Source organism: Aptenodytes patagonicus, chromosome 15, assembly GCF_965638725.1.
Source record: "Aptenodytes patagonicus chromosome 15, bAptPat1.pri.cur, whole genome shotgun sequence".
NCBI classification, from domain to species: domain Eukaryota; kingdom Metazoa; phylum Chordata; class Aves; order Sphenisciformes; family Spheniscidae; genus Aptenodytes; species Aptenodytes patagonicus.
In genome coordinates, this window is record NC_134963.1 from 7576905 (window position 1) to 7604325 (window position 27421).

Here is a 27421-nt window from a genome sequence, read left to right on the forward strand (position 1 = left end):
ATGGTTAAAAGCTGCGCCTGATGCAGAGCGGAAGGGAAGCAGTGGCGTGTGCATGTGTGTGCGTGTACAAGGGCATCTGCGCAGCTCTGCTTAAACAAACAGAAAAAGCAGAAGTTGGTGGTAGTGAATTAGCAGTTAGGGACTGTAGAAAATCCATACAGGAAGCAAAACAAAAGAGAAATCTCAGGCCACGGGGGCTGAGGACGCTGAGAGGGCGCTTTTGAAATAGATGAAGCACATAAAGTGTGCAATAGCTGTGAGCTGGGACAGCCGCCCGTGGGAAGGAGGGCAGGCACCGGGCTCCGCCGACCGCTCGTCTGTGCTCAGAAAAAAAGCCAGAAGGTGCAATTATGCATGAAGCAACGGTGGAAGGAATTAAAAAGCAGCTTTTAAGGTAAGATTTTATCACTCGGCTGCTCCCAGCCACTTCCCTGTGGGGTTTGGGGAGGGCTGGTTGGTTGCAGAGTCGCCTGGACCCCTGGAGCAGGAGATGCCCAAGAGGAGCATGGGGTTATAGCCCTGCAGGAAAGCTCTGCTCTGGTCTGGGGTGTCGGTGGGGCTGGAGGGGGCAGCCCGGCTGCATCCCCACCGGCAGCAGCTCAGGGCCGTGGTCTGGAGACGGCCAGCCCCAGGGCACAGCACCAGCAGGGGGTTCCCGTTTCAGTCTTTTCCCTGTCGGAAGGGAATAGATTGGGAATAGATGGGGTGAGCGACTGGGGTGTGTTTTAAAGCATCACCGAGGACGGAGCCCGCTGGTGGTGGCACACAGATGCCTGTTCACAAACAGCTTGGTGTGCCTCAGCCTGCTCTCCAAGGGCAAAATCCTGCAGCTTCCACTTTCCCAAAACCCACAAATCGATCGCGTGGTATCTGTAAAATCCCAGCTGCCACTTCTCCGGGTTTCCCCAGCTTGGCGTGCTGGGCGAGTGCCAGCCCCGGGCCAGGGTTGCTCTGCCATGGCTCTTGCATGCCCAGCATGAGCAGCACCTGCATGGGGGTCTGCGGGGCAAGGAGACTCCCTCCATCCCCGGTGCTGCTGCCGCTCAGGGAGGACGAGGCCCCGGAGGAGCTCTCGGGACAGCTGGTGACACAGGTGGGAGATGTTTATGGGCCAGATGTGACAGTACAGACCACAAACCAGCCCTTTCCTGGAAAAAGGTGCAGTGAAAGTTTATTGTCCTCCTATTTCCCATGGCTCACAGGGTGGGTGGCCACAGCTCCGCCATGCCACCCCTGTTCCCCTGGGATGGGATGGCACCAGTACAGCACCAGGACGGCCAAGCCTGGCCCGTGTGCTCCCACGCCAGTCCCCAGCCCTGCTTGGCACTGCAAGGACACTGTGACTGCTCCGTTCATCACAGCTGAAACCCTTGCCTGTGATGTGGGACAACTGCGGGCCCTGTGGCCTGATCTGCTCCCACCGGGTGTGGGCAGTGCCCCGCGGTGCCTTTCACAGCAAGATAATTTCCTCGACCAAAAGGCAGAGGAAAATGATGAGAAATGGTGGTTGAGACAGCGTCTCGCCCACTGCTGCCACTGCAGAGGTCCCTTGGGTCCCAGCCCGCAGAGCCGTGGGAGGACGCGGCCGGGCAGGAACAGGAAAGCCGGGTGTTTTCCTGCATGCACCCCTCCCGAGCCCCCAGACGACCCCCTGCTCGGGCTCCCTCCCGACCCCCGAGGGACAGGGACCAGGATGGGGCCGGGGGGGGGGCTGCGGTGCCCGAACACCCCCAAATCCACAGAGAAAAAATTGTAAAAGTCATAAAAACTTAAAAAAAAAAACCCCAACAAACAAAAAACCAACCCCCATGAGAGCAGCCGGGCTGTTTATGCCGCTGCCTCCGCGGGCGCGGATGCGATAAGATAAAGGCACCGGCGGGGAGGGGCGGCGCGGAGCGGTGCGCACCCGCGGAGCTGCCGGCGGGGTCCGAGCGGGCGGGCGGGCGGGCGGGCGGGCGGACGGACAGACAGACAGACAGACAGACAAACGGCGCGGCGCGGCCCCTCCGCTCCGCTCCGCCCCCGCGCAGCCTCCGCCCTCGGCCGCGCCGCTCCGCTTTACATAACCCGCCCGCGGCCGGGGTCCGCGCCCCGCGCCGCCGCGGCTCCGCTCGGCGGAAATGCGGAGCCGCCTGTCCCGGTTTCCTGCCTGAGCCGTGCCGTGCCGTGCCGTGCCGTGCCGTGCCGTGCCGTGCCGTGCCGTGCCGTGCCGTGCCGTGCGCCCCGTCCCGTCCCGTCCCGTCCCGTCCCCGGGCGCTCCGCCGCGCTCCACCATGGGCGAGCGGCAGCCGGACGCCTTCTCCTGCAGGTAACCGCGGGCGCGCAGCGGGACCGAGCTGTGCCGGGCTGTACCGGGCCGTGCCGTGCCGTGCCGGGGCGGGTGTCCCCGGGAAGCGGCCGCTGTAAAGCGAAAGTGGCGGCGGCGGGGTCCGGCCGGGCGGCGGGAGGCAGCGCGGCGGCCGCTCCTCCTGCCGCAGCCCCCGTCGCTTCCCCGGGGGTCCCGGGCGCGGGACCCTCTCCCCTCCCCGAGCCCCAGCACCCCCGCTCCGGGAGCATGATCCCTCTCCTCTGCCAGCCCCGAGCCCTCGGACCTCTCCCCACCCCCCGGCACCCCTTTTCTGCGGGGGGACGCTCTTATCCCGGGCTTTTTCTTCTGATTCCCTCTGTCCAGGGGCCACGGTCACCCTCGGGGACCCCCGTCCTCCCAGCACCCGTTTCCCCCGGGGGCCCTGTTCCCCTGTGGGTGCCCCCAATCCTGGGGAACCCCATCTTTCCAGCACCCCCTCTTCTGGGATCCCTGTCCTCCTCAAGGTCCCCCATTTCCCAGCACCCCTATCCTGGGGACCCCTGATTCAGGGGTGTAGCAGGCATGGAGCCAGCCCTGCCCCTCTCCTCTGCCTGCTCCCAGACCCCTGTGGCCCCTCTTGGAGGGCGCAGGACCCCGTGGGGTGATGCCCAGCTGCCGTTGTGGGGTGCTGCCCTGCCCGTGGGGGCCGTGCCCTGCCTGCCGGCCCCACTGTCCCCTTCTCCTCTGCCCCCGTGCCCACTGCGAGTGCCAAGCAGAGGTGCCAGCCGGAGCCTGCCAAGCGGCTCCTCTGGCTTTCTGCTCCCTGCGGGCTTTGTTGGCTCGCAGGCGCTGCCTGGCTTGGCAGGCGTGGGGGCTCGGAGCACGAGGCTGATGCACTGGCGGGCAGCATCCCGGCGGCCTCCCCGTGCCCTGCTGGCGTGCCCAGTCCTGCTCGTGCCAAGCCCCGGCGGGGTCACCAGCAGAGAGCCTGGACCCGCTGTCTCCGACAGCGGCAATAACACGGTCATTGCTGCCTGGGCTGGGATTTACTGTCAAGGAAACCGGGATGAGTTGTCGAGCTGAGATTTCGATATTGTTGTTGCAAATTGATTCAAGATGTGCTGGAGTTGTGGGCTGGTGGCCCGGGGACTTTTTGGGTTGCTGCGCTTAGGTAGGAAAAGCAGACGGAGGAAGAGGTGGCCGACACAGGGACCTGGCGCTGCCTGCTCTCGCATGTCCTCGTCTGCCGTCGGGCTTTGCTGGCAGGTTACAGGATTGGAGTTTAAAGGCCTGTGAAATTACTGGCAGGTTTCACTTTGACTTGTTTGGGACTAGATCAACGCCTCGGATTTCTTTTTAACTTGCTTTTGGTGCAGGGGAGCCTTGTCCCTGTGCATTCCCCCTGCCCTCAATACTGCTTTTATTTTCTCCTTTGCTTTTCTGTATTTACTGCCTCTAAAAAATTCCGTTTTGGTTTCGCCAGAGCCTGCGGGGCAGCGGGTCTGCCACTGCTGTGTATCGTACCAGAGAGATTTGGGTGCAAGTGCTGGTGGCTTTTGAGGGGTCTTACGTCCTCCTCACCCAGAGCAAACCCTCCCCACCCACGCGTCTGCACACCCCATGGGGCTGCCGAGACTGATCCTGGCACTGCGAAGACGTCAGGACAAATCCCAGCGGGTGAGACAAAGCGAAAGTGCAAGAGCTCGGTGCTGGTGGGGTTTGTGGTACTGCCAGCGCTGCCACGGCTTGGTGAGGAGGAAGAGCCAGATCCAGCCTTGAGGGGACTGCTGTGGTGGGGAGGGAGAGCCAGGTTTTCGGGGAGCTGAGCTGCCAGCTGCTGTCCCCGTGTCCCCTGTCTCCGTGGGCAAAGCCAGGGACCACCAGCCAGCCGCTCCCCCAGGAGCACTCCTTGCGCCCGGCTTCTCCCACGCCTACACCGCAGCGATTCATTTCATGCAACAAAACAAACCCTGTCGAAAGAGGCCACCCTGCTGCTGGGCTTTTCCCCGCAGGCAGTGGGTGTAGGAGAGCGTGATGATGTAAACCGGGCTGCAGGGTGCCAGACGCCATGGTGATGGGCACTCGGGTGAACGGGAAGCAGGCAGAGGGTCTTTGAGGAGCTGAGCTGGCCACAGTGGCTCATCCTGGTGAGCTCCTGTGGGCCAAGCGAGCCTGGAGCTTGCATTTGGCCTGAGGTGGGTTCAGGATGGGCTGTCTCCAGCCTGTCTGTCCCAGTGGAGCAATCAGGGGAAGCCAAATGGGTGGATTTCCCCTGGATTTAAAGTGCCGTAACATTGGCCACGTCCCCAGAGGTCTGCAGTGCTGCTCAGCCCATGCAGAGCCATAGATTAAGGCCAGCTCTGGCCTTTAATAGAGCAAGCTGTGTAGTGCCAGGTGGTCAAATAAGGGGGGAGGGGGGGTGTCCTGCGAGAAAGTGGGGATAGGAGAGCAAAATCAGCGCCTCCAAACCTCCTGGCTTTTAACCCTATTTCCTAAAAAAACACAGCCTATGTGAGTGTGCAGTGGGGTCTCTCCAACCTGCTCCTCTGTTGCTTTTGAGTTTGTTGGCTTGGTCCAGCTGAAGGAGAAGGAGGGAAGGTCCTGAGACCCCCTGGGGTCCTCCAGCTTTCATGGAAGCAGCCAGCGAGTCCCAGGGAGCGATGGCGCTCAGAAGTGCGGTGCTGTGCCATCACCCTCTACAAGACCCATGAGAATCCACACCACTGCAGGGGGCCGCTCCCAGGGAGAAGAGCAGGGTAGTGCCGGGCAGTTTCTGCTGTGGGTTGTGCTGGCCTGACGCACAAATGGCCTTGGCTGTTTTATAGTGATGCTGTAAATATGTGGGTGCTGTTTTGGGGGGGGGGGGTGATAGGGGCCCTATCACCCTCCTTGCCTCCCTTGGAGTCCCCCCCGGGGCTGTGCTGCCCTGGGTGCATGGGCTGGGGCTTTCTGTTCTGCTCGGGGGTAAATCAGCAGTATTTACCCCACTGGTGAAAGCGGGCTGCTGGAAGGGAGAAGCAGCTTGGCTGAAGGGCAGCAATAAAACTTCATGGGGCTTTCCGTGAGCACAGAGTCGGGGCTGCTTTCCATGGCTGTGCTCACTCTGCAGCAAGCGTGTCCACGGCAAGGGATGTGCTGTGAACGTGTTGTATTGTGACCCAGTTTGGAGGAGGGCAAAATCAGTGTGCTCTCCTCCGTTCCCCCCCTTATCCCACATCAGGAGGCTGCAGCCGGACCTTTTCCCACCTCTCTCCCTGCACCAGACCCTCCTGCCTCCCTGAGCAGCTGCATCTCAGTGCCCATCCCCAAATGGCCGCACTGCTCCGCTTGTCCCCCTCTGCGTTCTCAACCCAGGGTCGCATCCAGCCCATCCTCCAGCGCCCGCTGCCCCAGTCCCCGGCAGGTCGGGATGCAGCGAGGGACTGTGGGGCTGCACCAGCACCATCCCAGGAGGATGCTCCACACCACCCAGCCCTTGTGAGCCCACCCCCGGCAGGCCGGCCCCCCGGGGACCCGCATCCCCCCCGAGCCCCCTGCACCGGATGCTCTCCCATTGAAAAGTGCTGTTCATTGTAACCCAGCCTTTTATAGCTGCCTCGCGAGCGGGCTGTGGGGCCGTGCCAAGAAAGGCTGCTGCCGGCTCAGAATAGCTCTTTTCATGGAGGACATCCTGGGAAGGAACAATGTTCCCGCTCTTGGGATTGTGGGAACTTTGTGTTTCTGCCACTCGGGATGCCGGGAACTGCGGGGCCGGCGAGGGCGTCTCCCAGCCCCTTGCTTCACTCCGTCCTGAAAATAGTCCTTGGGGTGAATTTTGAATAGTGCTGTGCTTGTAAAAGAGAGCCGAAAATGCTGCTGGCTGCTTTTCCTCTGGTTGGGGAACAGTTGTTTCTGGGAGAGCCGGCACATAAATCAAATTTCCTATTTACATTGCTGGCATGCATTTTCCTGGCGTGGAGAGTAGTGGCAAGGAGTTGAGGCCGGTTTCATTTTCAGATTGCGGTGCGCTGACTGCGCTGCACATGCTCCAGGGCCACCTGTGCACACGCATGTGTGAGCACGCCTCGCTCGGCGCTGGGCATGGCGACTCGGTGTCTGCTCTGTAACGTTTCCCTTTGAGGCTGGATTTGCAGCGCTGGGTGCTGGAGGGTGCCCTTCCCGCGCAGCCGCAGCCCCCTGCGTGGCTGTTTTGCGGTGGGAAGGCGGTGGGCTGGATCCTGCAGCCCCTCTGTGGCAAGGCCGGCCAGCTGACTCTGAACCGCTCATCCTCCAGGAACGGGTGGCAGAGCTGTGGCGCTGGCTCCTGGCGTTGCCCCGGCGCTGCTCGGTGCTGCGGGTTCCTCTGGGTGCAATTAAACAACAAATGCATTTACTGAGATTTTTCCCACCACGAAGGCACAAATAACCCATTGCCGGATGGTGACACTCATCAGGTTGGGCAAGAGTTTAATGAAATCTCCCGGGGGCGGCTCGGCTGCAGGGCTGGATCCTGCACAAGCCGAGGCTTGCCACCCCAGCCCGCATCAAAGCCAGCCTACAGCCAGTCCATCCCGTCCCGCTCTTCCTCGAGCTCCTGACCCAGCACCCCAAAACAACCCCAGCACCTGAAAACAGCCCTGAGACAGGGCGGGCTGGGTGGCGTACAGCTCTTCCAGTGGCTGGGGGACACGTTAACCCCCCCATCCCAACCAGCCTGTGGTGTGTCTGAGGGTGGGCTGGATTCTCCATTCAGTGCAAATTAAAGCAATTAGCCGTTGCGACAAGTCCTTCGGCTTGGTGGTGACGCACAGGATGGCCAGGAGCCCCTCGTAGGAACGTATAGAGTATAAGGGATGCAGATGTAACGCCTGCCTTAAAGCCACTGGCTGCTGAATTCTGGCATCGTGGAGCGTGATGGGCTGGAGTGGGGAGAAGCCCACGTGGCAGCGGGCACTCGCATCCCTGCGGCATGTCCCTGCTGAAACCTGGGGCCAGGCGGAGGAGCGGGATGCTACTGCGGTAGCTCAAGCGTGGATTCAGCCGGGATAGCCGTTTCCATGTGAGAAGTGCGCCGGGCAGGAGCAGGGAGGATGGCATCGCGGTTTGTGCCGGTGCCAGCAGGAGGAAGCGGTGGGGGTGTATTTCCCATTGTTGCGCCGGTTGGAAAAAGCATGTTGCTACCAGAGATGGCCTTCAGCTGCTTCCCACCGCGTGGCGCAGGTGAAGGCTGGCTTTTCCCACGCCGCAAACCTCTCCCGAAGCTGGCGCAGAGCAAGTCTGAAAACTTGGAAAGCAAATTCCCTGTCCTGGGAATCTCCCCTCCGCCTGAGGAGCCATCCGCACGGGTGCCCCACTGCCCTCTGCATTTTGGGGGAGCATCCTGCCGAGCGTGTCGGTGGTGCCGGCGGTCACGGTGGCAATTCCCAGGCGCCAGGAGGAAGCGGGAGCGCAGCCGGAGGATGCTGAGTCATCGGCAGGCTGGCGGTGCTGATAGACGGCCGCGTGCAGGGGCCCCACCGGGGGGTTTGGCCAGGCTGCGAGCGGGCGCACACCCGGCACCGCCGCAACGCCGGCCGGCCCCGAGCCTCGGGCGGCTCTTCTGAGAAGCTGGGCCCCAGCGAGGCTGGTGGGGGGCAGATAACATCTCCCCTCGCCTAGAAACTTTGCAGGATGTACTAGGAAGGGCGGCGGGTGGGCAGAGATAGAGGTCCGCTTCCCGGCGTTATCGCCTCCCCGGCTGCAAACAAGATCCGCTGCGCTCTGCATCGCCCCGCTCGCTTCCTCCCAGCCCCTCGGGGTTTTTTGTTGTTGTTTTGTTTTTTTGTTTTTTTTTTTTTAATTTTTCCTCCCCCCGACAAATGCAATCACTTTTCCTCTCCTCCCAGCAGCCGGGCTGCTGCCGCTGGGCGGCTGGAGTTTCGGGGAGGCGGCGGTGCCCGTGCCGGCGCGGCAGGATCCGGGTGGGTTGGCCGATGTTTCCTGCCTGAGCGGAGTGCACGGCCCCGATAAGTGCCGCGGGCGAGCACGAGGTTCGGCGGTAAGCAGCGCGGTGCAGCTGGGCCAGCCATGGGGAACGCTGCTGCCGGGCTCAGTCGGGCACGCCAGGGTGGCTGCACCCTGGCTGTCAGATTGGTCTCGCAGCAAAATCTGCTTGGGGCAGAGATACGGTGTGGTTTGCTGGAGCCCGACGGCCCCTCAGTCCCGCAGGCAGCGGAGCATCCCCCCAGGGACATCCCTGGCCGTGCCGGTGGCACGGCCATATCCCCCCAGGCCGGTGGGGCTGAGTGGATCTTGCAGGCGAGGCAGGTCCGTCCCTGGATTTCTGCAGCTTTTCATATTGTTTCCTCCCATCCCGCCCCCACTCCAGTTTTATCAGCTCCATTGAAATAGGTCTCTGGAGGGAAACCCATCGGCGCTGTGAAGCCTTGGCAGCAGGAGAGCGGATGTGGCCTGGCCGGGCATCCCTGTGGGGCAGCGGGCAGCTGCAGGCAGCTGTGCTGGCAGGAAGCCGCGCAGACACCCCCCTCTGGGACCTGCCTGCACCCCACCTCGCAGGTGGGGAAACTGAGGCACGGCCCTGCCAGGTGGGGATGGGGATGCGAGGCGCTGCGGTGGGGCTGGGTGCTCGGCGTCTTGCATGGCCGCTGCCTGTGGCGGGTGGTGAGCCGTAGCGGTTGCTCGTGTGGCTGTGCCACCCACCGGGGAGCCAGCCGCCCCCTGTCCCCGCACTCTGCCCTGGTGAATGAAGTGGCTTTGACCGGGGGCCAAGCTAACCACAGTGCGCCCGGGGCCGCTTGCCCTGCGGGTACGCATCCGGAGCGGCATGCAGCCGTGCCACCCGGGGGCTGCTGGGGTGGGGGGGTGGCGTTGGGGTGTCAGGGCTGCCCTGACGCCGCCGGTGTGCTCTGTCTTGCAGCGCGGCCACCTCGTTGGAGCCACGGCAATGAATGGGCACGCTCTGCCGTCCGGCATGCCAGCGCATCCCCGGGGCTGGCATGAGTTCTGTGAGCTGCACGCCATCAGCACTGCCAAGGAGCTGGCGCAGCACTACCTGCGCTTTGCCACCGAGCACCCGCACCATGACCTCCTGGCCGCTGAGAACTTCTCGGTGCAGTTCACCGACCTCTTCCAGCAGTACTTCTGCCATGAGGTGAAGGAGGGCTTCGCCATGAACCAGCTCCGCATTCTGCCTGCCGGCCCGGTGCGGGATTACCGGGAGACGCACCGGCGGCACACGGACGCCTCCCTGGGCACAGTGGCTGCCAAAGCTGAGGGGGAGCTGGGCACCCGCCCCGAGCAGCCTGGCCGAGCCCCCGAGACCACCCCGATGGGGCTGCGCAAGTCCTGGAGTTCAGAGGAGCTGGCAGGGCCGGCACGGCGGCCCTTCTCGCTCAGCCAGCTGCGCCGGAGCTGGCGCAGCCTCTTCCGACGCCGTTCCTCGGATGTCCTCCCTGGGGATGGGGATGGGGAGGCGGCGGCAGAGGTGGCTTTCAAGCCGGGACTGGGCAAGCGCATCCTGCCGTGGGGGCTGTCGCGGGAGCAGCCCCCCGAGGTGCGCAAGGAGGGGCTTCTCAAGTACGGGCTGCTGGACGAGACCTCCTTGGACAGCGGGACGCGCTGGCAGCGCTGCCGCCTGGTGCTGCGGCGAGCAGGGACGCCTGACGGCGAGGAGTACGTGCTGGAGCTCTTCGACCCGCCCAAGGTAAGGACCCGGCTCTTGCCCGTTTCGGCCAGTCGATGCTGCGGGTCGAACCCTCGGCAGCGGGTTGGGGATGATGCCAGGGTGCCGGCACGTCCCATGGGGAGGAGCAGAGCCTGCACCCTGTATTTGAGACCTCTGAGAAGGAGAGCCACTGCCGCAGGCTTGCGCTCAGGGGCTGCATTCAGAGGGCAAAAGATGCCACGACCATGTGCCAAGGGCGATGTGAGCACTCATTATTGCAGTCGGTCGAGATGCAATTGCATTTCTCCTTGCTGGGACCCCAAAACTGGCTTTTCCAGCTAGGAGCAGAGCACCTGCTTTGCTCTCAGATGCAGAGCTGAGGATGGGGGCTCGTGGCCTCCGCACCACTTGTTCCCAGCCCCATAGACCCATCCCAGCAAGGCAGGGGGCTAGTGAACCCCAAATTCACCCCATCCCTGTTGTGCTGTGGCTTCAGCAGCCAGGGCATCTGCTCGCGTGGGCAAGCTAGGAAAGGAAGGGGAAAATAGAAGTTAGGCTCTGTGCCTTCCTCTGCTCCCCGTGGGACCTGTAAGGGACTTCAATTTTATTTTTGTAAGTACTTTTGTGGCTAGAAATTCAGATCTCGGCTACCCCTGGGAGTTCCCGTGGTGCTTAGATGCTGGCTGGAGCGGAGATGATGCAGGATGTGAGTGAACAGGGAACGATGCGGGGGGAGCCGTGGTGTTTAATCTTTAAAAAGATAGTTCCTCCACATGGAGGTCTTACGCAGGCCTGATGGGCTGTGTTTTCTTTCTTTTTCCCTTTTTTTTTTTTTTTTTTTTTTGTGCTTGTTTAACTTTGATGACTAACTTGTGCTTCGGAAAGAGGAAGCCTCGGGTAGAGCCGGAGCCTTGTCCCTGCCTTTGGGCTATGTTTGCTGCTCACCGCAGCACTGGGCCAGGGAGCAGCCGGCTAAATTCCTGCTATTTCTGTCAAACAACCCCAATATTAAATATTTTTAAACAAACAAACAAACAAAACCACCAACACCAAAATTGTAAAATGTGAAAGTAAAAGCTGGTTTTGCTCTGTTGTGTCAGGGGTTGCAGTTGTTTGTCCCTGTGGGAGCATGTGTCCCCGTCCCAGGGCACGGGGAGGTCTGGCTCCGAACAGCATCACTTTGGGGCTCTTTGAGGGTGCTTTCAGCAGCCGGGCAGCACTGCTGGGTGCCGGCGTGGTCCGGACCCCAGCTCACCCAGACGGCACTGGGCATGTCGGACCCTGCTGCAGGGAACGGCCTGGCGGCTGGGGAGGAGGTGTTGGGCTGGTGCTATTTCAGACGCTGCTGCCAAATTTGCTGCTGGCTTTACTGCTCCTCATCCTTGGTGGCTGTTGCCCAGACCTTTGGGGCTTTGCAAGAGCCAAAAATAAAAGCGAAGCAAGGGGATGCCCTCCCGGGGGTGGCTGTGCTCCCCGGTGGGGGGGGGCTTTGGCACTTGGGGCTGAGCACGCCCCTCCTCGGGCACCCACCCGTGCCCCCTGCACCCTGGGCACCAAGCCTGCGCGGTTTTTTTTTTTTCCTTGTGCACATTATGGCTGCAATGGATTTGGCTGCCTCCACACCAGGTAAAATCCCCAGTGACCCGGCACAGCCGTGGGGGAGAGCCGAGCTGTCCTTTCTGCCGAGCTTTTTCCCTCAAAGGCTTTTGGGCGCAACACAGGGAGCAGAGCCATCGCACCACTGGCACTTGCACACCGGAGCAGCAGCCTTGTCCCACAGGACGAGCGCCTGGTTGGGCCCCTGCTGTGTCCCGCCTGCCCCAGGACCTGGTGCTTGCAAACACTGCTTTTTCCTTTTTTTTTTTTTTTTTCCTTTTTTTCTTTATTTTTTTTTCCCCCTCCCTCCCCCTGGGAAGCAAGCCCAGTGCACAGCACATTCTTCCTCTCCCCGCAGCCCCTGACCGGCTTTGACCCATGGGCGGGAGGCATTTAAAACAAGACATTTAGCAAGTTCACCCAGCGCTCTGCAGCGTTATTCCTTGCAGTTTGCAACAAATCTCCATCCCACGGAGACTTCCCGGTGAGTCCCCGTCACCGCGAGGCTGGGGACCCTGCGGTCCCCCGGGGCCCCGAGCAGGGGGGTTTCTCAGCCAGATCCGTGGAAGGGGGGGATGTTCCTCGCTGGATTTCGCCAGTCTCCGGAGTAAATTGCTTCCTGTGCAAATATGCCCAGGGTGGGTCCTTCCTTTCTAATTAACTGGGCCGGGGCCAGATCCCATCTCCTTTACAGCAGAATCAATCCAGCCCCTTTCCCAGTAACTGCGGTTGAATTCTGGGGGCGGTGGAAAGCCCCCCACAGTGCTGGTGGGTCCCACTCCCCAAACCCAGCAAGGGGGCAAACCGTGGAGCAGTGGGAACGGAACAGCTTGTTGGTGGTTATTTTTTTTTTTTCCCTTTAACTAAATAATAACCAAGAATTCCCGAGGAAGGCTGCGGGGACCCCCCTCCCCTCCATCCTCTGGCCCTGGGATGCTCGCAGGGCTTTGCCGCTACCTTTCGCCCATGTTGTGGATTTGTTCCTGATTTGAAGATGCTGTTGATCATCATGGAAGATTAATGGTTTTAAATAAGCAACTGTAAAAACAATCCTTGGGCGCTTTCATCCCCAGCTGGTCTCTGGACCCGTTAGGCTTGGTCACCCTCGAGGTATCCCCAGAAGCGCCCTCCTCTTCTCCCTTTCTACCCTTTAAATAATACAATGTAAATGGAAATTTCAGCCCAGCCCCCCAGCTTTACAGCATCAAGCCAAGCCCCCAAATATTCAGTGCCTTGCAATGACCTTGGAAAGTCAGGGTGCCTGGGAAAGGGGGTGGCCCCGTGCGTGCCCCACCGTGGCTCGGCCATTGCTCCCTTGCTTTGCTTTTGGCAGCTTTTATCTTATTTCCCTCCCTCCTTTCCCCCCCAGTGCGCTCCAACGGGGCCTCTCGGCCTAATCCTGTAACGTGCCTGGCATCAAAGGGAGCAGGGCACTTTGAAGAGCCCTAATCCCATTTACTGCTTGGGTGGCTGCAGCCAGTGCTGGGCTGGGCTGGGTGAAGGGGTGAGTGTCGGCGAGCCGTGCCAGAGCCACCCAGACCCTGCGGCACTGCCCAGCATGGGCATCCCGTCCCCCAGGGATGTACCGGTCTCATGGGAGCTTCAGCTGGATGAGATGGGGCTTCCCATGCTTGCAGCCGCTGCTGGGTTGGTTTTGGCATCGCTCCTTCCTCCCTCGAGCGCTGGAAAAACGATGTTGCAAAGGCGGGATTTGGAGACGGTTGGATCCGGAGCTCTCCCGGCAGCGGGTCACAGCCGGGCTGCAGGGCACCGGTGGGCTCAGGGTGCGGGGGGTGAGGTCACCCGGACCCCCACCCTGGGGACATGCTGGAGGATGCCGGTGTGGTGGGGAGAGGAGGGGCGCGAGGATGATCTTAGAGGTCTTTTCCAACCTTAATGATTCTATGAGGCCGTGCCACCGACCGGTGCCAGGGTGAGGTGATGCTCTGTGGCACAAGGCTGCTGGGGCCGGACCCGGCACCAGTGGGGCCATCCTGATGTGCGGAGCGCCTGGAGCAGGGGGATATCGGGGTATCTATAATGCTTGTATGTATGGGTGTGTATATACATGTGCACAGGAAAACCAGTGAAACCCTGGGTATGGTCCTAGGCATGCAGCCCAGGTGGATTCTCTGATGTCTAGTATGAGGGCGATGCTCGCCAACCTCCCTCCTTTCCGTGGAAGCACTAAGGGCTTTCTCCTCTACCACGCCATTTATTCTCATATAACTTGTAGGATTGGGTAGCTGAGGCCTCTCCACCTTCATAAATTTAAGCCAAAGCTGGCAAAACACGTTTGCATGTTTTAGGGCAGCCCTGCGGGGTTTCGGGGCTGCCCTGTTCATCAGCTGAGCCCCAGCCCCAAGTGCCTTTTATATGGTCAAGTCCTAAACTCCATGAAAACTGTGATTTGCAACGGAAATGTCCCAAGCTATTTCTGTTGACCAGATGTTTTTACAGGAAGCGGAAGGGAAATGGGATTTGCATTTGCGCTGGTTTCTTTATAGTGTTTTAATGAAATCCAGTGCATCCCATAAATTGATGGCATGCGGAGACGAGCCGGGAAGACTTCTTCCGCTGAAAACCCGTGGTGCCTGTGTCACGGCTTGTATGTCTTCAGCCGTGGCCACAAGAGGAGCAGTATTTTTATCTCTGCTCAGCGTGAGACTGCTTTGACTTCCTTTTTTTCTTTCTTTTTCCCCTTCCTTTCACCTGAAGCTGGTTTCTGAGAACTGCCACCTCCTGAGCAAGCAGGTCCCGCACCCCTGGGCTCCGATTTTCGGCATCTGGGGCTCTACACGGCAGCCAGCCAGGCACATGGTGGGGGACATCCCGGCGTTGTGGTCCCCATCCTAATTCCTTCTGGACCTGCTTTGTACCTCCAGGAGCAATTGCAGCTGCTCAAACGTGGCTTTAAGTGACTCAACCGAGGACATATGGAGAGGCAGTGGTGGAGGGGGAGCTGCTGCTGGTTCCTGCCCGCAGGGATGGAGAGGCCACATTTTGGGAAGCCTTGGCCCCAGCAGCAGCTGTGTTTGCATCCCTATCCCAGGCAGGGACTTGAGCAAACCCCCTTTTTTGCAGCACAATGCTTTGCTCCAAATCCAAACCACCTTTCCTCTTATTAGTGACCTGTAATTGTGCTTAAAAACTGGACGTGCCAAGTTGGATGCAGAAATGCCCTTCTTGCCGCTGCAGCCCTGTGAGCTCCTCCGTTCCCCTATTCCTGCACAAAATGATGCAACATGGTCTTTTCCTCCCAGGGCCACTATGAGTGGGTCACCCGCTGCCCGCGGGCTCCTGTGGGCAGCAGGCGCCCTGTAAGAAGGGGTTTGCTGGGGATGGGAAGCATCTCGGTGTCCCTTCATCACCCTGGCCTGGGGAAAGGCACGTTTGTGTCAATCTGGATCCCATTTGGTGTCGTTCATCCTGTGAGCCGGAGCAGGCTGGACCACGTGTGCTCCTGCCCTCGTCCCGATGGCTCGTGCTGCATTTTTTTTCTCTCTTTGTTGCAATAAAAATGTTAAACAATCCTGGGCTGCCTTGGTCCTCCAGCCAAGAGCGACCCTGTTCCATTGTCCCTTGGCGGCTGGACAGCATGTGGCCGGAGAGCTGCATCCCCAGGGACTGCATCCCTCACCTGGCATCCCTCTCTCAGCAGCCCCAGGGACCGCAGGGCAGGAACCAGGAAACCTGCCATGGGGTAAGAGCTGGAGGGGTTTGGGTGTACTGCGATTCCCTCGGGAGAGGTGAAACTGCACCCAAAGGTGCCTGGAGCCGCACTGAAACTTTCACTGCCGAGCAGGGCGGGCGGCGCATCCCCTCACTGCTTCGCTTTTGGCGCTGCGCTGCTCGCTGTTCTTCGAAGGCGCGCGGGGCTGGGCATCCTTTTGGCTTTTTGAGATTTTGGTGGTGACTTTTTCTATTATTTTTTTTTCCCGCTCCTTTTTTTTTTGGTATCGCAGGGTGAGGGCACGTGGGGGGAGGGCGATGAGACAAAAGGTTATTTATCATTTATTAACCACAACTTTTTCCATCCTTAGTCATGCACGGAAAAAACACTTTTAGCAGCGTAACCACAGCCCCGGCGTTAATTGCTGAAGAGCAGAGTTTCTTATTTTGGAAACTCTGTTGCCGGGATGGAGCTCGCCGGGGCTTGATTGGGTTGCGAGGGGAAGGGTGCGGGACGGAGCCCTAGCCTGCCGCTTCCCCGGGTGCTGGGGTTGTTGGGGTTTGCAGGAGAGGGGCTTGGAGGGTTTCCTTTCTTTTTAACCCCACCCTTTAAAATCCACCCTGCTGTTGCTGGGAGGGGTGTTGACCCATCACCGTGACCCCCCCTCTGCTCACGGCAGTGATGCTTCGCTGCCTGCCGGCACTTGGCTGCTCACGGTCGGGGCTGTCTCCCTTGCACAGGTGCTGCAGAGCTGCTCGGGTAGGAAAGCACCATGTGCAAGCCGAGAAGCGAGCGAAAAATGGAGATATTAAGTGAATCACAGGAAAAGGGACTGGGAAAGGGCTCAAGGACCGCGCTGCTTTCCCCCGAGCCTCCTGCAGCTGGGGGTGTGAGGAGCTGCGGGGTGCCGGTGGGTGCGGGAAGGTGCTGGGTCCCACTCAGCCCTTGCAGGCGATGTGAGATGCCCGGTGGTGTTTTTTGGGTGGTTGTCTTTTTTTTTTTTTTCTTTTTCTTTTTTTTTCTATGGCCCAGGATGTGGTTGTTTCGAGGCTGAGTGCAGCTTCTTTCAAAGGTAAATATTTATGAGAGCCTGCACAGGCAGCGCGGGGTCTGGAAGGATTCATCCTGGCGGTGGGGGCTCGGACAGGGCGGACCCCGCTCCTCCCCGCTGGGCAGCCGGTCCCAGCTCCGACCAGTGCCTGTGATGGGCATCATGATGTTCAACGTTGTCTTGAGATTATGTTAAAAACAAAGCATTTGGGGCAAGATCTGCTTCCTTCAGCCGGGCAGGGCGCAGCACTGGGCAAGGCGCAGGTCCTGCTTTGGGACCAAAATACCCACCCGGGGGGATCGAGTACTCCTGCTTGGGCTCTTGAAGCTCTTGCATCGTCCTGGGTGATGGAAAACCCCAGGGTGATGCAAAATCCCGGGACATCCTGGGGACCGCGAGGACCCTACGGGGTCTGTGCCGGCCACCCCACATCCCCCAGCCCTCTGGGGTGACTCAGTCCCTGGCTGCAGCCAGCTCCTGCTTGCACGCAGACACCTTGTTTACTTTCCGCGCTCGTTATTTATTCCAGGAAATTATTAAAGCAGCCCACGCTGGAAGCAAGTTTGGCTTAAAATAAAAAAAAAAAGGGGGGGGGCTGGCAAACACTGCCTGTTTACAGATCCTGTTTATAGTCTCCGTCTTCCCAAACCCCACTGTGAATGTGAGCCGCTGGGCTCTCTGGTTTTGGGGCGATTTGCAGGGGTTTGGGGAGGGAGCGTTGACTCATTTGTGCGGATCCGGCGGCCGCTGAGGTTTATCAATGCACAAAGAGGGGTAGTCAGCCCAAGGATGGGGTGGGGGTTTCTAGCCAGACCCCCCAAATCCCTCTCCATGGGTATGGATTTACTCAATGGCTCTTGGGGTTGCATTTCGCAGCGCCCTGGGTTTAATTTAATAAGAAATAGGGGCCCAGTGAATCGGCGGTGGTCCAGACTGTGTTTTCTCGTGTCGCCATTTGCCGGCGCTCGGCAGCCGCTCGGGATGGGGACAGAAGGAGCTTTGTGCCCTGGCTGCCCCTGAGCCAGCGCTTCAGGCCGGCACAACGGTGCCTCTTGTCACTGCTGAGCTCGGTCCCTTCAGGGATGGCTCTGTCCCCCCCCACAGGCTTTGGGGATGCTTGGAGACAGGGTGTCTTGGAAACTCTTTTGTCGCTCCGGTGTTGCTGGGTTGAGGATGCTGGCTGGGGTTTAGGGTGGACAGAGAGGGGTTTTTGGGGAGGTGATGGCCAGGGTCTGGGGAGGCTCGAGCTTGCACAGCAGCCCACAGCAGGGATCACCTCTCGTGTTTCTCTGCTTAACAGAGGCAGGAAACCTCCTATGACCAGTGCCCCAAGCCCAGAACAGAGAACCCCATGATGGCGCTTACTGCTGCTGTCAGTAGGTTTCAGAGTGAACAGCCTCCGCATGCAGGCAGAGAGGCCAGAGTGTGCCACCCTAGGGTCCTCCCCAGTGAGCTTTGAGGGGGTGAGCTGGGCTGGGGGGGTCCCACAGTGGATGCGGGGTACAGGAGGCACTTGAGAGGCCGGGGGTGTGCAGGGAAATGGCCCAAATCAGTGGGATCCCAGCCCCCGTCCCCAACACTGGCATTGGCACGGGGCTGCCTGGGGCGGACCTGTCCCCTTGGGATCAACCATGATGCAAATGCCTGAGGAGGAGCATTGGGATTAGCTGTGCTGCCAACCCCCCGGAGCGCTGGGATTAGCTGCTGGAGGACAGATGCTGGGATTAGCTGTGCTGCTGCAAACCTATGAGGCTAAATGCTGGGATTAGCCGTGGTGCAAATCCCTGAGGGTGAACGCCGGGATTAGCCATGGTGCAAACACCCAAGGGCACGCGCTGGGATTATCTATGGTGCAAAGTCCTCAAGGACGAGCGTTGGGCTTAACCATGGTGAAAACTCCCAAGGACAAACACTGGGATTATCTGTGATACAAAGTCCCCGGGGATGAATGCTGGGATTACCCATGGTGCAAACCCCCGAGGACGATCGCTGGTGCAGCAGACACCTTGCACCCTCCAGCACGACCCTTGGTGCCCCCCCTGCCAGCCCCACAGGACCCCCGTTGCTGCCCCACTGCCCTACGCCAGGGCAATGGGATGTGTTTCCCCTCCGGTTTGCCCAGCATCCCCTGGGATGGGGCTGCATGTCTCCATGCTCCTGGGAAACTTCACAAAACCCCCCGGGGCCGTGGGCGCGGGATGTGGTTTTATGCCGGCATAACCTGGCGCTTGCACCGCTGCAGATCTCGGTGGCCTTCCTGTCCGTCAGTCTGTCCATCCACCAGCAGCCTGGCGGGGCTGAGCTGTGCCCGGGCGTGCTGCAGCTCTGGCTGAGGTTTGTCCTTTGCATAAGGGGTACACGGCAGGCTCCGTGATTTACAAGAAGCAACAAATCTCGCCTGTATCCATCGGGGACCTTGCACAAGGGCTTGCGGCGCTTCCCCGCCTCCCGCGGTGTGACTCAGAGTGGAAGCGAAAGAGCCAGCGTGGGGAAATCCCTGGCGCGTGGAGGGACTGGTGGCAGCGCCCACCGCTCTCGAAGGATTTGCTCTCTGCTCCGCACAGTCTCGGCCTGCCAGCCCCGCCACCATGGCTGTGCCACTGCCGTCATTGCTGTGCCACTGCCATCATCCCCCTGCCACCACCGTCATTGCTGTGCCACCGCCATCATCACCATGCCACTGCTGTCATTGCTGTGCCACCACTGTCGTCCCTGTGCCACCGCTGCCTTTGCCAGCAGGGGACTGGGCACTGGCCAAATCTGCTGGGAAGAGTGGGTGGCTCTGGCTCCCTCCCGTGCAAACCAGCATTGTGGGTGGTGGCAGCATTTTGGGGACTTGGCAGAAATCGGCTGAGCCCGGGGGTGTCTGGGTGGGTGGTGGGTGCCAGCAGCCTGCCCGTGCATGGGCGGTGCTGTTGCCGGTCAAACCTAGAGGCGCTCGCGGCTCTCCCGGGTGCAGGCAGCATGGCAGTGTGATTTTGCTCTTGTTCTTGGAAAGCTGGCTGCCTTCCTCTTCACCTGAGTGAAAAAAGCTCTCCCACCATCTGCAGTGTCCCCTGTACATCCATGCAGGTCATACTCCTTACAGCAGCAGCTCAGAGCATCACAGCGAGAGCTTTCCTGGCACTTGTGGGCAGGCTGGGAGGAGTTTTGCTTCCAAAAAAACAACATAAATCCAAAATATCCTTGATGTAGAGGTGTGGGGGGACCTGCCGTACCAAGCCAGCCCTCCCGGGCGGTGGTTTCCCCACCGCCGCTCACACGTGAAAGCAAGAAAAGCAAGTGGAAAGGTGTACTGTGAAGGCTGCTGGAGGGATCACTGCGAAAGGAGTCGGCAGTGCTCGTTGGCATGGGCAGCCTGCCAGCACTGCAGCCACCCGCACGCTGGCCTTGCGTAAACACAGGTAGTAAAGAAAGTGGTGGGCGAAGGTGCTGCGGTGAGAGCTGTTACCGGGGGTTTGCAAGGCGGAAACGCAGCAGCTCCTCTCCACGCCTGCAACGCCCGAGTGCAGCTGTGACCTTGGCCTGACCTTCAGCTTGCGCTCCCGGCATGACCACAGCGCCGAGCTGGCGTCAGTCTCCTTCCTATATTTGGCAGGTACCGGCAAACCCCACTTTCTCCTGGCCACCCTGCCCTCCCCAGGTGCGCGGTGGCTGCGGATGCCGTGCCGGCACTCCCTGTGCCATGCTGGTTCTCCCTGTGCCGCACCGCCACTCCCTGTGACACCCCACAGGGACCCCCCCGGGGGTCGGGGATGAGGGCACACGGGACGGGGGAGTGCAGTGGGGTGTCCCCCCCTGGGTCGAGCCACGGGCTCCAGCAGGATGCTCTGAGCAGGGAGCAGGAGGGAGTTTCATCCTGGGGGCGTTTTCCTCCATCTTCCGGTTTGCCCCATGTCCCCTGACACTGGGGACAGCTCTGGCTTGGCTGAAGCTTTGTATTTTTAAACTCTAGAAAAAAGCCCTGCAAAGAACAAAAATCCAAATACTGAGGGTCAGCAGACCACAGGTGGGAGGATGCCGCTCTCAAGCACTAAATTTAAGTAGGTGCTGAGAGCTGGCGTGGCTCCTTCCTCCCCAGCCGACAGGACCATCGTCCCCATCGGTGGCCCGATGTCCCCAGCAGTGCCTGGAGCTATCAGGCCCTGCAGGGAGAGGGATTTTGGGGGAGCCAGGCCAGATCCTGCTGCCGTCAGCCCTCTGAGCTGGAGATCACCCGTGTCACACCCCAGGACGGCTGGTTTTGCATGCTGGGTGTTGGGACCAGGGATGCCGCAGTGATGGCACGGTGGCGGCTGTGTCCTGGGGGTCTGGGAGTGCAGCTTTACCGGGCATTGTGTCCCCGGGTGATTTTGGGGGGAGTGCTCAACTTTGTGCTGGGGTTTCTCCTATGTGCACAGGATCCTTTGGGGAGCAGTGGGGTGAAGTCTCCGGGGTGGGAGCTGATGCTGGTTGGGCTGGGGGCTGAACTGGAGCAACATCCCGAGCATCCTGTCCCATCCTGAGCATCCCGAGCATCCTGAGCATCCCAAGCATCCCAAGCCCAGCTGGCAACGGGGGGTACCCAGCCCCATGATGCTGCCGTGGCATCTCTCTTGCTGAGAAGGAGCCCGTGGGCGCCGGGTGAACACGTGGCGTGTTGAGTGTGCAGTTTTGGTTACCGAGAAATCCCTTTCTCGGTACCAGCCGCCATCGAGCAGGGCATCTTGTGGTCAGGTGCCGTGGTTCGGGGGGGCGGGGGCACCATGCCTGCGGTAGGCACTTCTCCGAAGCCAGACTGGTTTTTTGGGCGCCGTATCTCTCTGCTGCATCATTTCCTTCTCCCTTCGCGCTCCCCGTCTGTGCTGTCCCCGGGGAGGGACGCAGGGGGCTTCGCCGAACTCCCTTTTCCTGGAATTTCCCGTTTCCTAGGAAAGTGGGAGGCTGACCCCAACGCTGCGGTCAGGATGTGTGCTGATAACGCCTGCCACGCTGGCAAGCTCGGGGACGTGCTGGGCGTCACAACCCACGTGCGGGAAAGCAGCCAGGATGGGCAACCCCTTTGCTTTGTCCCTGCAGGACTTTGCACAGGACGCAGTTATCTTGCAAGGACGGCAAAAAAATAAACCTCCTTCAGGATAAAGCACCGGTGCCACTACAGCAGCTCGCGGCACCCCCAGCCCCGCCGGCGACAGTGATTGCAGCTGCAATCACTGTCGTCGGCGGGGCCGGGGGTGCCGTGAGCCGCCGCAGTAGTTCTAACCCCGTTGCACGATGCCGTTCGGCGAACGACTTCTAAGAACTTTCTTTTTGGCACAGCTCAGCGCTGATAAGGGCTGATCCCTCTCACGCTGCGTTTCCGGCCCCAAAGTACACTGAGTCCTCGGTCGAGAGTGTCGAGGGAGGGAGGAAGGAGAGGAGGATGGGGAAAAAAAAAAAAGCGACCAAACAATGGTTTGGTTGAGTGACCAGCACAGCGTGGAGCATGCCGTGTCCCCCAGCGCCTGGTGGGGACCCCCTTGGGTTAGGGACAGGGAGGGAGTGGCTTTGCTGTGAGCATCGCAAGCTCAGAGCAAAATTCAGGTACTTTGGTTGACGAAGCACCTGCAGCCTGGCATCGTGCGCAGGGACGGTGGCCACATGTCGGAGGGGAGCACCAGGGCCGGCGCAGGGTGCGGCGACTCAGCCCATGGGATGCTGAAGCCGCTGCATGAATCACGGCCAGCCAAAATTTTGTCATGCTGCGCTGGCAGCAAGCCCGGCCCAGGGGGACGAGTGTGCCCAGCACACACCGGCGCTGGCTGGGCTTTGCTGAGTTGCACAGGGCAGCTCGCTTGCAGAGTCGCACGCTTGGCTCTGGCCACAGGGATGAGCATGGAGGGGTCGGCTCCATTGCCCAGCACCGGTGCAGGGGGGTCCCTGGGGTGTTTCGCACCCAGAAGGGTCCCCAGCGCCCAGATGCAGCCCGGTCCTGGTGGCGGCTGGGCAGGCGCCACGTGCTGCAGCCTTGCGGTGGTCAGCGACTCGCTTGCCGGTGCATGGGGCGTGCTGGGCAGCAGAGGAACCGAAAGCTGATGGCTTTTCTGGAAGTGTTTGCTCAGCATTTTGTCATGTGCCTGTGTCAGCACCAAGCCGGCCGGGTGGCTGTGGGGAGCTCTCAGCACGCCACCGCCGAGCATGCCACCGACCCCCCCGCACCCATAACCAGGATGCTCCCTGCCTGCACCCCAATTTCCCCATCGGTGTACACAGTCTCCCCGGCACATACTGCCATGCTGGGAACCCCCTTCTCTCTCCTCTCCTCCATCCACCCCTCCGCTGCCGGGTCCTTGGGGGCCACCGAGATGGGTACCTGCTCTAGGCGCTGCTCGGCCCCCCTGGGGTGCCCTGACAGCAGCTAGGCAGTGCCTTGCGGGGTATTTCCTTGCCATGTGGGGTATTTCCCTGCAAAGTGGGGTATTTCCTTGCCAGCTGCCATGCCTCGGGTGGCTCCCGGCAGGCTTGACCCCCCATTCCAGCAGAGCAGCAGGACATGGGGCGGTGTTTCGGGGTGCAGGGGTGTTGGGGCTCAGCTCAGCTGCCACACTCTCCTCTGCAGGGCTCCAAGCCGAAGCTGCACGCTGCCTGCTCTGCTGTCCAGGAGGTGCGGAGGTGCACACGCCTCGAGATGCCCGATAACCTCCACACCTTCGTCCTCAAGGTAGGACCCGGCCGAGGGGGTTCACAGCTGGCCCTGTGGCCTTCCCTGCCCTCTGGGGCACACGTGGCTGCTGAACGCTCCCATGCCAAATTTCGGTTCCTCTTCCCAGCCAGGGAGGGGGTGCATGGGGGGGATGTGGCATTTGGGGTGGGGGATGCTTTGCCCCAACTGGGGTCAGGGTCAGTCCCTGAGTACGGCTGGGTGGGAGGGGGATGCACATCTCTCTCTGATGCCCCCTTGTCCCTCTCTGATGCCCCCCAGGTCACCAACGCCACCGATGTCCTGTTCGAGGTGGGGGACGAGCAGCAGCTCAGCTCCTGGACGGCTGAGATCTGGGAGTGTGCACACAGGGGGTAAGCACCCGGCGGGTGTCCTGGGAACAGTGACAGCCACTCCATGTCCCCCAGCACCGTGCCAGCCCCCTGCTGCCAGCGCTCAGCCTGGCTTCTCCCATCCCCGGCAGGTCCGACATGGGCGACCCTGAGCTTCTGGCGTGCCGGCACCCTGACCCTGCGGCCGCCAGCCCCACCACCAGCACCGACAGCCAAGGTGAGCAGCAGGAACACCCAGGGGACCCCAGGGGCAGGGCATCCCTCGCTGGGGGGGTACCTGCATCCTGCCGTGGCTGGCCAGGCTGATCGGGCATCCCCAAATGGCATGGCAGGGGGGCAGAGCCAGAGGGGAGGGGGAGGGGGGAGATGGGCAGGTGTCCCTGCTTCCCCGGGGCACTCATCCCTGTGCCCTGGCAGGGGCGACGCCGGGGGGCCCAGGGGAGGCGGCGGGGCCGAAGATGGAGCAGTTCCTCTCCTCCTGCCCCTGGTTCCACGGGTCCATCTCCCGCGTGAAGGCGGCTCAGCTGGTGCAGCTGGGGGGGCTGGAGGGCCACGGCGTCTTCCTGGTGCGGCAGAGTGAGACACGCCGCGGCGAGTACGTGCTCACCTTCAACTTCCAGGGCCGAGCAAAGGTACGGGCGGGAGAGGGGCTGGGGCGGGGGGGGGAATCTCGCAGGAGCTCCTGGGGCAGCCCCCCTGCCACAGCACAGTCCCTGTCCCATCGCATCCCACCCCAGGGAGATGCTCTCCTTGCCTGGTCCCTGCCCCGATGCTTGCAGCAGGCTGGCGGTCTCATCCCCGCTCCTGGGGGGGCAAAACCCCCTGCAGCAAGCAGGGCACCGTGGGCTGGGGATGCAGCACATCATGCTAAGGCCATTTCTCCCCCCCCCCCCAAATATCCCTGTGTCCCCCCATCATCTCCTCCAGCAAGGGAGCTGGTGGAAGGGTAACAGGTCCATGCTCCTCCCCGCAGCACCTGCGGCTGGCGCTGACAGAGCGGGGCCAGTGCCGCGTCCAACACCTCCGCTTCTCCTCCATCGTGGAGATGCTGCACCACTTCCATCGTTACCCCATTCCACTGGAGTGCGGGACAGCCTGCGACGTCCGTCTGTCCAGCTATGTCGTCGTCCTGCCCCAGCCGCAAGGTACGTGGGCACGGAGGGATGGTGGATGTTCCCATGGGGTGCAGGGATGGGGGGGGGTTCTGTCCCAGCGGGAGGGTCCCCGGGGTAGATGCCCTGGGGTTAGGCAGAGCTGGGCCCTTTGGCCGCACGCCAGCGGGGAGAAGCGGAAGCGTCCATCCAGCGGCACAAAAGGTGACTCCTGAGCTCCTGGCTTCCTCTTTTGAGAAAGGAGAAGCTGTCCCAAACCGCTGGCCGCTCCCCGCTGCGGCCGGTGCAGGTGTGGGATGTGCCCCGTGCCCCAACCCTGGTACCCGCAGCGGGGGCGATGGGGCAGGAGCATCCCACTGACCGTCCGTCTCTCCCCTCCTCCCACAGCTCCTGGTTCCGGCAGCACGGTCCCTCTCCCCCTGCCCGTTCCCAGCTGGAACCCCGAATTCAGCCTTGCCCCCACTGGCTCCTCCTGCCCCCGTGGCCCCGACGAGACCCCCCCAGGTCCCCCGCCAGAGCAGATCTTCCACCTGGTGCCGCCGCCGGCCGAGCTGGTGCAGAGCCTGCGCCCGAGCGGGCCAGCCTTGGCCCCTGGTCCCCGGCACCGCGATTCGGACTACGAGGCGGAGGCGCCGGGCCGGGGCCACATCCGCGCCATCGACAACCAATACACACCGCTCTGATGGGCGCCGCGCCAGCACTGAGATGCACTTTCGGTGGAGAAATCTTAGAGACCTTCTGGGTATCCCATCGAGAGAAAGAATGTACGTAGTTTCTTCCTTCTGGTTAGGGATTATTATTATATTTTTGCAAGGAAGGGGGCAATTTTTCACTCCAATATGGGTGTGCTCCCTCTCTTTGGCCTGTTAAAGGGCCTTTTTTTTTTTTTTTTTTTTTTTTTTGTTATTATCAAAGCTTTCTTGTTACTGTTTACACATGCCGCTCCTGCCTGCGTCCCTGCGTGCCGAGCATTGCGCCGTCGGGCTCGGTCTCCCGCCTGTCCCTGACACAACAGCGCCCAGTGAAGAAACCGGGATCTTGCGTTACACCCATATAATTGGAGAAAGATTAAAAAAATAGGAACAACAACAACAACAACAACAACAAAGTGGATTATAAATTCATCGACCAGTTGCTGCTCTGGGCTGCGTGCAGGTGAAGACGAGCCCCGTCCTCCCGCCCCAGCACGTGCTGCCGCTGCCAAGCCCTCCAGCAAACCCCGACCTGCCGGAGCTGAGCTCCTGCGTCGGGTGATGACGACGATCGCGATCAAAGTTTGGGCTTTATTTTTAGATAAGGCAAAAACTGGCTTTTCTTGCTCTTCTTTTTTAACCTAGCACAGTTGCAGTCACTCCCTGCACCAGCCTCAGTGTTGCTAATTAAGACGTGAACACTAACTGCTCCATCATAAATAATGTCACCAGCTGAGAACTAATGCTGAGACTGACAGCAGGTAACTCCTCCTGGTGATGGAAGCATTTTAGGCACAAATCTTAAGTGGGTTTTTCCCCCAAAACATTTTTTTTACCTTGCCAGCACAGGCGGCTGCCCACCCCGCTCTCGCTTGCCTCTTACTTTTTCCCCTAAAACGCTCTGTAACCAAGAGTTTGGCAGTATTTAAAGCTATGCAACGGCCTCTCACAGGCGAGGGGGTGCCATCGGTATAGGCCTCCCCGCCTGGAGGAAAAGCCTCTCCCAGCCAGCGCCGCCCCCCCTCCCTCCCCCCCCCCGAGCCCATAGAGGGGCTGTACCCCCCGACGTGCCTTAGACGGAGGAGGCCGGTGGGTCAGCATCTCGACAGCTGTAATTGCACACACAGCAGGCACTTTAACCTGTTCACCTGCCTGCATCTCGCCCTCGGAGCACTGGTTGCATGCGCAGTGAGGTGTGCGCTGAGCAAGATGTAACTCCCATGGGAGGCACCGTGCGTCCAGCAAATCCCCGGGGCTCGATGTCCCCGTCCCCACTGGAGGCACCTGCACAAGAAGAGCAGTGCCGGAGCCAGGAGTGCGGCCGTGCCCCAACCTCCGCTGCTGTTTTCAGGCTCTGCAGCCGTCGGTGCCGCCGAGCCTGGGGTGCTGCTTTACCTGGGGCAGCCGGTGCGGCCACTCCAAGACAGGAACTGCTTCTTAGAAGCTGTCATTATTTTAAGAAGAAGGAAGGGGCTGGAGCTGTTGCGACACGTGGGAGGGGTTGTTCGCAGCATTCAACTTCCAGATTTCTCACTGCAGCCCACGTGGCGTTCCCCGGGATTTCGGATGCAAAACTTGCCTTCAAATTGCCTTACAGGGATGCCTGTATTTTATTTTTTTCATCCTTGAGGTGGGAGCCCTCAGGAGCATTAACATTTAGGATTTAATTTGAAAGCAAGCGAACAAAAAGCCTCATGGCGCTGAGTTAGGGAGTTTTCCAAAAATCCAGCCTCTAGGCAGGGCTTTGCTGTTAAGCCAGCGCGTGGTGAGCCCGGTTGGCAGTCAAAGCCTGAGGAGCCAAGCTATGCTCAAGGTCAGGAATTGAAGGGCAAGATCATGGCGCTGCTGTGCTGGGCTGGGCCAGAAAGGGCAGACATAGCGCAGGCAGGGGCCAGGACCAGGCAGGGCCCAAACAGCCGGGGCCAAATGCTGGCCAGGGACTGGCCGTGAGAGCAAATCTGGTTTTATATGTAGTAGTCAAAAGATGAGGGCTGGGAGAAACTGAGTACCATCGACCTGAGAAAATATTTAGGATTTGCATTTTGTGCCTCCCCATCTCTTGCCCCAGCTCTCTCCTGGGCTGTCTTTGTACATTCAGAGCAGGTAAGGTCTTTTTTTTTTCCCCTTCCTCTGTTTAAAACAACTTGAAAAGGGGTGCACGGGGAGCAATCCTGTATCGCGGCAGGCATCAGCGTTTCCCGGCGCTCGGCACACACTGTCACACGCTCATTCTTGAAACCGGAGCAATTTGCACTGGCCAGTCACACCTCCAGGACTGCCAAACCCGGCGAGGCTGCCGGAGAAACAAAGGCAGCCCTGTCCTTGGCTGGAGCTTCTCGGCCGTATCCGCATCCCGT

The 27421-nt window shown here is 60.5% G+C and overlaps 1 protein-coding gene across 4 annotated transcripts; it reads left to right on the forward strand.

The window, feature by feature from the left end:
- Positions 1 to 335: 335 nt before the first annotated feature.
- Positions 336 to 25464, forward strand: SH2B3 (SH2B adaptor protein 3). Of its 4 annotated transcripts, none has more exons than XM_076352727.1 (8): positions 336 to 394; positions 9183 to 9968; positions 22827 to 22928; positions 23190 to 23281; positions 23392 to 23477; positions 23678 to 23892; positions 24234 to 24405; positions 24760 to 25127. In XM_076352727.1, exons 2-8 carry the CDS (start codon positions 9210 to 9212, stop codon positions 25053 to 25055), a joined length of 1722 nt encoding a protein of 573 aa, XP_076208842.1. In that variant the 5' UTR covers positions 336 to 394; positions 9183 to 9209; the 3' UTR covers positions 25056 to 25127. The 4 variants fall into 4 exon arrangements, with proteins under 4 accessions (XP_076208842.1, XP_076208839.1, XP_076208843.1 ...); XM_076352724.1 differs by lacking the exon at positions 336 to 394 and adding an exon at positions 2254 to 2308; XM_076352725.1 differs by lacking the exon at positions 336 to 394 and adding an exon at positions 8225 to 8303.
- The last annotated feature ends 1957 nt before the right edge of the window (positions 25465 to 27421 follow it).

Coding starts and splice junctions, on each gene's coding strand:
- SH2B3 (XM_076352727.1), top strand. CDS start 9,210: ATGAATGGGCACGCTCTGCCGTCCGGCATGCCAGCGCATCCCCGGGGC. Junction 23,478..23,677: donor CACCAGCACCGACAGCCAAG/GTGAGCAGCAGG, acceptor GTGCCCTGGCAG/GGGCGACGCCGGGGGGCCCA. Junction 24,406..24,759: donor CGTCCTGCCCCAGCCGCAAG/GTACGTGGGCAC, acceptor CTCCTCCCACAG/CTCCTGGTTCCGGCAGCACG.